Source organism: Solanum stenotomum, chromosome 1 (genome assembly GCF_019186545.1).
Source record: "Solanum stenotomum isolate F172 chromosome 1, ASM1918654v1, whole genome shotgun sequence".
Lineage (NCBI taxonomy): Eukaryota > Viridiplantae > Streptophyta > Magnoliopsida > Solanales > Solanaceae > Solanum > Solanum stenotomum.
Window position 1 is genome coordinate 75,146,552 of NC_064282.1, and position 13,316 is coordinate 75,159,867.

At 34.6% G+C, this 13,316-nt stretch overlaps 1 protein-coding gene across 1 annotated transcript; it reads left to right on the forward strand.

Moving 5' to 3' along the window:
- The first annotated feature begins 402 nt into the window (after nucleotides 1-402).
- Nucleotides 403-12,872, forward strand: LOC125856691 (L-tryptophan--pyruvate aminotransferase 1-like). The gene is made up of 7 exons (XM_049536304.1): nucleotides 403-746; nucleotides 871-878; nucleotides 3,810-3,831; nucleotides 5,368-5,672; nucleotides 5,968-6,247; nucleotides 6,341-6,545; nucleotides 12,687-12,872. The coding sequence occupies exons 1-7, from the start codon at nucleotides 403-405 to the stop codon at nucleotides 12,870-12,872; spliced, it is 1,350 nt and encodes a 449-aa protein (XP_049392261.1).
- Nucleotides 12,873-13,316: the final 444 nt, after the last annotated feature.

The following is a 13,316-nucleotide window of genomic DNA, read 5'->3' on the forward strand; positions in this document are numbered from 1 at the left end:
TCTACTAGGGAGAAAATACCTTCATCTCGTTATTCTTCTAATGAGTATGTATTCTTGACTGATGAGGGAGAACCAGAGAGTCTTGATGAGGCCATGAAAAGTGAAGAAAAAGAAAAGTGGCTTGATGCTATGGGAGATGAAATGAAGTCTTTACATGATAATCATACCTTCTATTTGGTTATGTTACCCAAAGATCGAAAAGCTTTGAAAAACAGGTGGGTTTTCCGGGTGAAACATGAAGATGGTAATCCAGTTCCACGGTACAAGGCTAGATTAGTTGTGAAGGGCTTTAGCCAGAAAAAATGGATTGATTTTGATGAGATATTCTCTCCAATTGTGAAGTTGTCATCCATTCGTGTGGTTCTAGGCTTGGTTGCAAGTCTGGATTAAGAGGTTGAACAAATGGATGTTAAAACTGCTTTTCTTCGTGGTGACTTGGATGAAGAAATTTATATGGAGCAGCCGGAAGGTTTTGAAGTCAAGGGAAAAGATAATTATGTTTGCAAATTGAAGAAGAGCTTGTATGGCTTAAAGCAAGCTCCCATGCAATGGTACAGGAAGTTTGGTTCTTATATGAGTCAGCAGGGCTTCAAGAAGACTTCTTCAGACCATTGTGTTTTTGTGCAAAAATTCTCTGATCATGACTTTATTATCATTTTGCTTTATGTTGATGACATGCTTGTTGTTGGTCATAATGCCTGCAGGATTAAAGAGTTGAAGGAAGAGTTGAATAAGTCTTTTGCTATGTAATCAATCACACTCTTTATTTTTATCGCCCTGCAACCCTTTCTGTATCCTCTTTTGTCTCGAGATTTATAGTTGTAAGTTATTTGGTATTTGTTAGATTCTTCTGATAATCAATGGTTGTAGGATCAATGGTGATTAGTTAGAGACCATAACTATTGACTATCTCTAAAGGCCAATCTAGGACCAAAGTTGTTGCTCGTCTCTAAATCATAAGCTAGGACTAGAATTGAAGCTCGTCTTTAAAGCAATATTAGGACCATGCTGTTGTTCTTCCCTAAAACTACTCTACGACCAATTTGTTATGGTCGCTACTACTAATATGGGAGTAGATTTTTAATGGTAGCTAATGCTATTCTAGGACCAGGTCACAATCGTCTCTAAAGAGTTACTAGGACTAGGTTACGGAAGGTCGCAAAAGAGGTTTAACGACCTGAATATCAGGGTATCAATTGTCCATTTGAGACTAGTTATGCAGTCTCTAATAGTATTTCACGACCAGTGTTTTTTGTCGTCTCAAAACTATTCAGGGACCAATTTTTTGAAATTGTCCTTATTGACCAATAATGACGGCACATTCTAAGACGAGTGACAATCAGACTTTTCCGGTCTCAATTGCTTGTTTGGGACCAGATTTGAACTTTCAGGGAGCAGATTTCCCTTCCATAGAGGCTGATTTTCTTGTAGTGTTTTGAGGGTTTCGAAAGACTTTGAGAGGCAACTGCTTATCATCCCAACGGACCCTCTTGTTCCTTATTTTGTGCTTTGTTCTATTCCAGAGACAAAGACATTGAGACTTGTACTTCCAGGTGGTTATATTGGATTACTAAGTTTTCTTCTATTATGTTATTATTGTTTTACTTTGCGCATTCCTTTTATGTTGTTGAATTTGAGGCCGACTTTTCTTGGTAGGAAGAGAGTTGTGTCATCACATCCAATTTTGGATCATGAAATTAATGGTCTCTATTATTGAAACATGAAAATGAGGATTATCCTTAACCAAAAGGTCTTAGTCCTCTTTATTTCTTTCCACGATAAATAGACATATAGCCTTGAACCATGTTGCACCTGAAAGACAAACATCAAACATTAGAATGGAAATATATATAAAAAAATTCTTATATAAAAGCATACTTATTGATCATTGATGTACCCAAAAATAAATTAGATTTGAGAAAAATATATAGGAAAGAAAGACCAGATTATAAGGGTGTGTTCAATATATGAAGGAAAACGTTTTCTTAGAAAATAAGTAGATTTCTAACCATAAAATGGATCTTGGGTGCGGTAGATATGCAAAAATATTCTCCTAAAATTATTTTTACATAATCTAGACAAATAGTACTATTAGAGATGGGACGGAGTACATTATTAGGGTAGGGTTAAAATGAGGTGCGTTGGAGCGTGGAGTATGAGAGAGACAATCAATATGGAATGCCTCTTGTAGAACTTTTTTTTTCTATTTACATTGAGGAAGTTTCCTCATCATTTTTGGAACTTAATTTTGTAGAGAAATATTTTCCTATCAAAATGCCATTGACAACATGAAGTGTCTTTTGGAAATAATATTCTACAAAATAATTGTAGTGCTTCAATTCCCTTTGACAATCTTTAAAAAATGTCAAAGTTCATTCCATAGAGGCACTCATTGCCGGCACAAAATCACTAACTTTATGTCACTATTTTTTTTTGTCACAAACAATTTAGTATTCTGAATAATAATAATAAAGGCCGAATCTTTATAAAATATGTTTCTAGTAAATGAGGAAGTTTTTTATATTCTTTAGTTATAAGGCACAAGTACCCCCTAGACTATAAACGATATCCGAGAGATACACCTAAACTTTACTAGGGTCCTATTACCCCCCCCCCCTACAAACTAATTTATAATGGAAAATACACCACAAACACTGACATGGCATAGACAGTTTGCACAATCTCTCGAAGGCAAGTAATGAGTGCACAAATTGGACACATGTCATTTTTTGACTGGTTACTTTGTAATTAGTTAGTACACATATTTATTGATTTTAAAACTTATATCTATTTAACTATTTTTATTTTGTGTATTTTTTTGAAAAATAAATTAAACGTGTACTTTAATTTTAACTTTAATTTATTTTTCTTATGTGATTTTCATCACCGAATGAACTTTTAATGTTAAACTTCAAATAATTTTCAAATTCAAATGGAGTAGAAAATCAAGAGGTTTTAATCTCCAGAAACCAAAAATACAACTTTAGTTCTAGTTAGCGATGATGTTTTTATAATCTTTAAATCATTTAGCCTTTATATTCTTGACGAAGTTGTATATTCTTCGAACCAAATGCACATTCAAATATATATGGTGAAGTTTATATTGTTTCAATCAAAGAAGTAGAAAATCACAAGATTTTAGTCTCCAAAAATCTGACACAATCAAATTTCACATTGAGTGGAAAACTACAAAAAGAATTAGTCTCCAAACTGAACAAAATTATATTCTGAGATCATCACATAATGAACAACTATCCAAAAATTTATAAAATAACTTTCATAAGCTATAAAGGTGAAAATGAAATAAACAAGGAAAATAAAGATAGAACTGAATTTTTACTCACATTGAATCATATCTATCTAACAGTAATGATGATCTCATACAAGTCACTTTTCTTGTTGTCAAACGCCACTTGGGTCTTTATCCATGATCAATTTATTTGGATTAAAATCATAGAAATATGCTTACAATATTGGATGTAACACACACAAAAGCATTTCTCTACCCAATTTTACTACAACGGAGAATAAAACTATTAAGCCAATAACAAATTATGTAACTTAATCATATTTAATTTGATGAAGGTTATAGTCAGAAACAATAAGAAACTATTGTGTAGCATCAAGTGTAAGATTCCTTCATCATGTACTTACTTGGATATGCTAGAATCATATAAATACCACAACAACGATGTTTATGATATGTTGTGCCCCAATAAAAAAATCTGTCCAAAGCAAATTATAAGAACACAAACTCCTACTTCCATGAACTATTTCCCTGAATAAAAAGAACAAAACAAGATACAAAGATATAATAATTTCTTTAAAATTGTAGTTCAACCTATATTACTAAGATACTTATAACATTAACTTTGAAGAACATGGTATGAAACAACAAAGTTTAAAGAATACTTTAAAAACTTGAAACTTAAAACTAGCAAAGAAAAAGAATCAAAAACATATTGGAAATAGTATAAAAAATATATTTTTATCACAGAAGAAAATCGAGCACGCATAGTTTGTTTTTCAGGAAATTATTCCCTTGGAGTCCCCAAGGTTAATGAAATATTCCTCCCATAATATAACGATCTTACTCGCCGCTGTATCGGTACGTAAAACGATGGTGTCATTGAACAACTCAAACATAATAAAGTATACTTATAATACTAGCACTAGATAAAATAGAAGAAGAAGAAGTCCAAAAATTCGTTGTTGAAAAATAAGAGGAAACCCCTCTATTAATAGACAACAAAGAGTAGTGTGAACAAGTGTTTATTGTGCCTTATCGAAAACGTCACAACCCTTTGGGAAAAGTCAAATGTCATAACCCTTCGTAAAAGTCAGAACTTTACAAAAAAGTCACAACTTTTCATAAAAGTCACAATTGTTCAGGAAAGGCACAACTCTTCATAAAGTCACAATTCTTCATAAAAGTCCCAACTCTTCATAAAAGTCACAATTCTTCATAAAAGTCACAACACTCCATAAAAGTCATAACTCTTCATTTTTAATGTAAACCTTTTAAAATCCAACAGTCACAAAAATAGTTCCCTTCTATATATGAAAATATATATACTTGTCTTATTCCCTATATATAGACCCCAAATCTGCCTTCTTCTCCCATAGGTTATTTGTGAACGATTAAAGATTTTAGATTAGTAAAAAAAGATAAAAAGATTAGTGGAACGGATGGTTTTAAGATTTTAGATTAGAAAAAAAAGATAAAAAGATTAGTGGAACAGATGGTTTTCTTGTCAAGTGTTCTTCATTCCCTCATGCAACTCCAGAAAATGACACAAGGGATACTTCCCCCACTATTGTTCTGGATCAGTGAGTTTTATTTTTCCATCTAAATTCATTTTTCTTAGAATTTTTCATGTAAGTTATAAGTTTATTGTCTTGACCTGTCCTCATGAGTCAATATTTTTATATATGAAATCACCGATTTCGATTTACGGAACGTTGAGCGATCTACTATATTTTGTGCCCTCAAAATGTCATGGGGTGTAATGTGTCAGAATGAGGTAATTTTTCTCCAATGGCCTTTTTCGAGTGATCATTTAAATTATGTCTTTGGTTAACCAAGTGGACTAAATTTATTTACAAAAAAAATATCCATCTACCTACTTTTAGAGAAGAATTTAACCATTGAGATAAAAGGGGGACAAAATTTATAGAGTGGCCTTAGAAATGATCAGACGGTGCAAACCATTGTGTCCTTATAGAATCCTTCCCGAATGAACTAGCTAGCTTTTGAGATTGATTAAATCTCTCTCAAGATCAGTACCATATTCTTATAATTTGATGAAATTCTCAATTCTTTGTTAGAATACTAATTTGGGATTTCATTGTTTTGTGTGTGTATAGTGGTGATCCAACAATGTATAAGTCATATTGGCAAAAAATGTGCAACAAGTGTAACATAACATTCAATGGTGATGATTCATTAAGTTATTTTGCTACTGGTAAGAGCTTGTGTTGGTTCTTGGAGTCAAAACTAAAGGAACAACTTAAGAGGTTGCACAATGTTGTTGGAAATGCAATTGTGGATGATCATTATATTGTTGTTGGCACTAGATCCAGCCAGCTTGTGCAGGCCGTCCTTTATGCTCTTTCTCCATCTGATCAACTTGAACCAATCAGTGTAGTTTCAGCTACACCTTTTTATTCGATGCATGTTTATACTATATATTTTATATTTAAACTGTAAAGGATATGATATGATCAATTAAATTAGCAGTCTAATGTTTTGGTTCTCGGTACATGTTAGATCCATTAAATATAACATTCTTTTTTCCTTTACTGAATAAATCCAAACTTTCGGGATTCGCAATCAACTTCAGTAATCTCTGGGTCACACCCTAAAACATGAATCATAGTTCTTGGGACACATCATGTTACTTAATAAGTCAAATTTAAAAGTGATATTTTTCTATCAATTATTAATATTTTTTGTCTTTTCGCAAGCATATCCTTATGTGACTAATTTAGTGAGGTCGGGACTAAATAAATGGGCTGGAGATTTAAAAACTTTTGAAAAAGATGAACCTTTTATTGAGTTGATTACATCTCCAAATAATCCTAATGGGATTATTAGAGAGCATGTAGTGAATGGTGATCAAGGGAAATTAATCTACGACTTAGCTTTTTATTGGCAACAATATACTTCTATAACTCCACCTGCCAACAATGATGTTATGCTCTTTACTATTTCCAAATGCACTGGTCATGCTAGTTCCATAATTGGGTAAGTTTTCAAACTTTAATTTCAAGTGAGATCACAATCACAAAATTAGAACATATTTCAGTGATCACTTATTATAATTATTTTTGCATGTAGTTGGGCACTTGTTAAAGACAAAGAGGTGGCAAGGAAGATGACAAGGTTCATGGAGATTTGTACAATTGGTGTATCAAAAGAAGCTCAACTTAGAGATGCTAAACTTCTTGAAGTGGTCTCTAATAGCTGTTTGGATTTTACATTGGAGAATTTCCTTGAATATAGTCAGTCTCTTATGGATAATAGATGGTTTAGGTTAAGACAAGTTGTTATGGATAATAACCATTTTTTAATCCAAAATTATCCTCCTTAGTATTGCCTCTTCACAAAAAACTTGTGTGAATCACACCCTGGTAATTACCAAAATATCACAACGTAACATTTTCATTTTAGTTTATTTAAAAAATAATATAATCTCATATACTTGATTTTTTATTTACTTTTAAAACTATATTATCAATATATATTTGAAAAAGTTTTCTTTTCTTTTGAATTTTAAATTCATATTGTTTATCTGAAACAACTTCTGCGTGGCTTATTTGAAAAGTTGGTGAAGAGGAGGATTGTAAAAAACTTCTTATAGAACACAAGATTCAAACAAGGAGTGGAAGATGATTTGGAAGTGATTCAAGAAATGTTAGGATAAGTATGTTGAGTAATGAAGACTTCAACATTTTTCTGAAGAGGCTTATGGCTATTCAAGGATCTACAAATAGAAAATAACACATTTATGCATGAAATATTAATAATTTTTCTTATTGATAGTACTTCATTGATTAATGCAAAAAAGTGATTTGATTTTTGTGATATTAGATGTGAAATGTCTATTCTTCAATTAACTCAAGTGTGTGTTGAAGTATGTTATATTTGAATTACTTTTAGAATTGTATTATTATCAAATATAAAGTAACAATACATATACTCAACATAATATATTGATAATTAAGTAAACTAATTAAATATTACATGTATTTAATTAGATATCATAAGAATCAAAATTAAAATTAATTTGTATATAGAAGAAAAAGAAAAACAATAGCCATTGGTGTGAATAAATGAAAGAGAGATAGAATCTCCACTCTTTCATAATAATATTACAAACAATGCTTTTATAGATATCTATTGATATTTCTAGACTAGTACCTTATAAATGAATTCACATACAATATGACCTTAATAACCAAAAAACCTAAATGCATGCATCGACAGGCTAAGGTGTAACAACGTGAATAAGGTTAACACATAAGGCTATGGTTAATACTCATATCAACATATAATCAAGCTACACAACACAATAAATCTTGTCAATGCAATGCAATAAGATGATCCAACAACCTATTGTATACACCTTGCCAACCTTTAACTTCTAGAAAAAGACCCATGGGGGACTCGCAGTCCATATAACAATCTCAATATCTCATCAACTTGTCACCTAGCTTGTGGTCAATGATAAATGTAAGGTGTCTCATTTTCATAAAAAAATAAATAGCTTTTCTCCACTTTCACATATTTCCATGAACAATGATATGTCAAATGAGGATCATTGAAGAATAACACATACAACACAAATGCATAATCAATTCATCGAAGATTTTGAATCTTTAACGATGCTCGAAATTAAAAATATTGACTAAAATAAACCATACTAATCACTCTCAACTCAAAAGGGCAAAATCACAAAAAACATATTCGATCATATCGGAGATCACACCAACTGTCACGCCCTGAGGTTACCTCTTGATGTAAGACGGGACCTAGTATCACGAGTAACCCCAAGCTAACCTTGTATCTTGCATATATCAAACATACTGAGAATAACTAAATAAAAGATGTACTATGCAGAACCTAAAATAATGGATAATTGAATATGGGGAATGCCCCAACTAGTCTGGACGTATAAAACATACTAAGAGCTGAATAACAACTGAAAGATAAACTTAATATCTCAAGATGATTCTACTACTATGTCAGAAAAGCCACTTACTAAGTTGAGTTACTGGGACATTCCCCCAACTAACTCTAAGAAAATTGTAAACTGAAAGTAAAAACTAAAATGAAATCATGTCTATTATCCTCGAAATATGAGGACTCACCACTGAAGCTGTTGAATGCGTACTGAGAATTGATCTAAGTGTGATCTGGATGCTTAGTACCTGAACCTACATCATGAAAGGATGTATCGAAGAGTATGCATCGGTACATGGAATGTACAGAGCATGCAGAACGTAGATAGTAAGTTAAACAAATATATATAAGCTGAACAAAGCATAACTGAGCAATGCCATAAACTGAGCAATAATGTAAATTATCGTTGTCTGACTTAAAAGCTGTCGAGGGCCGACCACGGATCCACTAACGGACCATCAAATGGACCACGGCCTGTCAAGTGGGTCGTGGTTGCAGGACAGTGTGTACTGGTTCTTGGCACCCCCACCTACGGTCAACTTCACGGACTGTGAAAGTCACTGTGGTTCTTCACTTGGGTCTATGGGTCTGCTGGCTCAAGACGATGAACCAATCCATGACAAGTCATCGAGATCACAGCCCGTGGTAGGGTTCCATGCTTCATTGTCTGAGCCCTGGTGGCTCTGTCTCCCTTCTATGAGCCATCCCACGGCTCGTGTGGGGATCTATTCCCTGTGGAGGGGCCCGTAGTCGTCCAAAATTTTGTGTGTTTGACTCTTTTCCCTGCTTAAGTGCTTAAGCTAGGTTTCGAGGTTTTAAAATATCTCCCCCTTGGGATCATTCACACTTGAATGAAGGCTAATAAAGTTGAGTATGGAGGGAAGGAGCTGCAATCCGTACCACTAATTACTAGAAACTGATATCTAACTTATGTGAGTTCCATGAACATGCATAGAGGCTGAAATGCAAGGATAACTGAAGGAATAAGATACTGAGATTGGATTACACAAAAGTAAACTGAGAGACTGGAGAGGAACTATTAAATCAAGATGAAACGGAATCAGAAGGAAAAAGATGAAGGTACTTCACCATCATGGCTGCTTCTGCTTCCCAAGTAGCTCCCTCTACTGACTGACTCCTCCACAAAACCTTTACTGTAGTGACTTACTTATTTCTCAACCTACGAACCGGACGGTCGAGAAGTTTAAATAGCACTTCTTCATAAGTGAGACAATCCTTCACAACCACACTCTCTAGTGTGACTATTTACGCCAGATCACCCACAAACTTCTTCCACAAGGAAAATGTGAAAGACTGGATGAACCGCTGCTAGCTCTGCTTGCAATTTTAACTCATAGGCCACATTACCAATCCTTTTTAGGATTGTGTAAGGACCTACATATCTAGGACTGAGCTTCCCTTTCTTGCCAAATCTCATCACACCCTTCATAGGTGACACCTTCAGGAAATCCCAATCATTAATTTCAAACCCTAAGTCCCTTTTCCTCACATCTGCATAGGACTTCTGACTACTTTGGGCTATCTTTAGTCAATCTCTGATGAGCTTAACTTTTTCAATGGCTTCAGGAACCGAATCTTGCTCTATCAAGGCTGCTTCACCTACTTCAAACCAATTAATCGCGGACCTGCATCTACACCTATATAGGGTCTCATAAGGGGACATTTGAATACTTGAATGGAAGGTATTATTATATGTTGTAATACCCATAATCAAAATGTTAGAACGTCAAGGTTCCAGCCCTTAAGGACCAATTATGGTCCGTTGAAGAGGACCCCTAGAAAACTGTCGAAGGCAGTATCCACGCAAGGACCCATTCCTCATGGATGGGTCCACGGCTCGTGGATAAGGGTTGTGGTGCAAGCCCTTATTGCCAACCCCAGAACCCAAACCATGATTGACCAGGATGAACCATAGGTCCATCCACGGTCTGTCAACATGGTCTCATGGGTGGTGACCTAGGGGTAGTTTTGGTAGTTAAGTGTAGGGGCACTTTCGGTGGTTAAATGTAGGGGTACTTTGGGTCTTTCCAGTTTTAATTAGGTTTAAGTGGTGTAGTTTTACCCGAATCTATACAACCTATAAAAGGAATTTAGACCCCTTAAATAATTCATTAAAGTCATTCTCTCAACTCACCAAAAAGAAACCTAATTCTCTCCCAAATATTCTCTATCCAGAAAGAAGAAGAAGAAGAGGGTTATAACTACGTCAAGTCCTCAAATCTTCAAGCTTTTGAAGGAATTGTGACTAAGGTATGATATTTATTCATCCATGAACTTCTTTCATCCATGGAGTCCCGTAGAATTTCCTCAATTGTGAAGATGAAATCCCAATTCAAGTTAGGGTTCCTTCTAATTTTGTGGGTTATGATGAATATGTATCCAATTGAGTGGATATTGATTGTTTATGATTGAATTAGTAGTGAATCGTGTTTATATGATGAAATTACATGTTTTCCATGCCTAACTCTTGTCTAGTGGATGAAATTGAAGTAATTTGGGTTTTGTGTCTTGGAAGGGGAAATTGAGGATTTAGAAATAATATTCTAGGATTGATGATATGTATAGTAAATTTGTTGAGATTAAAGAACATAGGGATTAATTGAATTAGATTAGAGTATACATGATGGATCATGATTAGTAATGCTTGATATTGAGCCTATATGATGATGTATGATTAGAGTTGTTTAAGAATGAAGCATGTGATTAGAATGTCTTGAGATTTAGGCATATGTGATGGTTGTAAGGAGTAAAGCTTTTAGAGTAACGCTTGTAGTTATTAATGTTGATTATTAGGGCTTTGAGAGTAAAACTAATATGATTAATTATGAATGTTAAGGCTTTGAGAGTGAAGCTTATATGATAATGGTAGACTAGTAGATAGAATTGTTGTGGAAGAACTTTACCCTCATAATCTACCTTATGAATGCATGGGTGTATGAATGAATGAAAGTGAAAGGTTTCCTCATATAGTATGATTCTAGGTTGAAAGGTTTGCTCACGTAAATTGTATCAAAGCATGCTAATTATGATAGCTTGAAGTTGTGATATGGTATTCCTTCATGAATAGCTTGACTTGGTAAGACCCGAACTTAAATGTTAGCTTGACTAGTAGATCTCATTTATAGCCTTGGATTGAGAAATTGTACCCTTCCTAAGGGTAGCTTGAAGTAGCATAGTAGAATGCTTGCATGATAGCATGACTTGGTAAGGCCAAAACATTTCATTGGTTGCTTGGATTGAGTAATAGTACCCTTCCTTGAGTAGCTTGGGCTTGCATGAGAGTGTGCTTTCCATGATAGCTTGGTCTAGCATGATGAGGTGTTTTTCTTTTATAGCCTTGAATTGGTAAATCGTAACCATTCATAAGTAGTGTTTGTGTTGGACTAGTAAAGAAGTACTTTTTCGTGAATAGTAGATATAGCTAAAGAGGGACAAATCCCTACTCAAAGTAGCATGATTATGATGAATCAAGGTTACTTCAAGGAAGTATTGTAAGTATGTTTTTATATGAGAATTTCTTATATGATATATGCTTAGCTTATATTGTTGCTAGACTTGCCTTCCTTGATATTTTTGACTAAAGGTGAATGTTCCCTTGTCTATGAGAAATAAGCTAAGGAGGAGATCAAAAGATGAAGAATATGAATGGTAGCCTAAAGTAGTTTACTTAGCATGGGTGAGATTTATGGGCTCTTATCCATGCCTTGCACAAGTATGCTTTGAGGTTACTTCTGAAGTGTTTCTCTTATATTATCATGATCTAGATGCCTTGATAATGCCTATATCTATGTTGTTATCTCTTGTGCTTATAGCTTATGTCTTATATTGACTAATTTTTATGTTATGCTAGCTATCATATTTAGAACATTTTGTAGTAATGCATACTCTTGCCTACATTCTTATCAAATGTAGGGTCTGGAGATATTGACTTCCATCCCCATGCGTAGGATCATAGTAGAGCAATGATTGAAGCTTTCGTGAGTCCTCATAGTATCCGAGGAGATTGTCACCATGTTCTTTTGTTTTCTTTCATTTTATGTTTAGAACTATTGCATGGGCTGCATCCCAAACACATTTATGGTTAGATGGTTTAAGACAAGAGTCATAGCCTTCCGCTCATTTTATAAAGGACTTTGATTGTATGGAAAATGTTTCAAAATTTCTGCACCATTTTCTATTATATAATGTTGTGAAAGCTAAGTGGCTTGTATGAGGTCCTTTGGGGTCTTGTATGCTATGTTACCTCCAGGGGTACCCCTGGGTCGTGACAAACTTTGTATCAGAGCACAAGGTTTAGAATCGTTCTAGGATGTCTCAAAACTACGTCTAGTAGAGCCGTGTTCAAAAGTGTGAAGTGCTCCGTATTTATGAATGGTAAGCTATTAGATGATTAGGAAATCACGTCTTCACTTCTCCAAGTCATGCCATAGAGTTTAACTCTATAAGGTCTTTCTCCTAATCTTTACGCGATGGTCTACAGGATAGGATGACTACAATGGCTAATGCTAAAAGGAATGAGGAAGACATTGTGGGTCAAGAGGTTCCTCCACAAGATCCAATTGATCCTTTGGGTGAGAATGTGACTAACACGGAGATGAGGATGGCATTTCAAGTGTTGGCTCAAGCAATGTCGGCCCAATCCAATACAGAGATTTTACTAGGATGAACCTAAAGAGGGATTTTACTAGGATGAACCCTCCCAAATTTTATGGTTCAAGGATGGAGGAAGTTCCCCAAGAGTTTATAGATGAGGTCCATAAGGTGTTGAATATTATGGGAGCTACTCCGATAGAGAAAGCGGAATTGGCCGGTTACCAACTCAATGGGGTTGCTCAAGTGTGGTTTAATCAATTGAAAGAGGCAAGAACAGAAGAGATGGGTCCCATGGAATGGGAAAGGTTCAAAAATTCTTTTCTTGATAGGGTTTTCCCTCTAGATATGAGAGAGGCTGAGGTGCTTGAGTTCATTAACCTTAGGCAAGGTAGCATGAGTGGTAAGGATTATGCCTTGAGGTTTACCTAACTATCTAAGTATGCTCCTTCTATTGTGGCGGATCGTAGGACCAAGATGAGTAAGTTTGTATCGGAAGTATCCGATCTAGTGGTGAAAG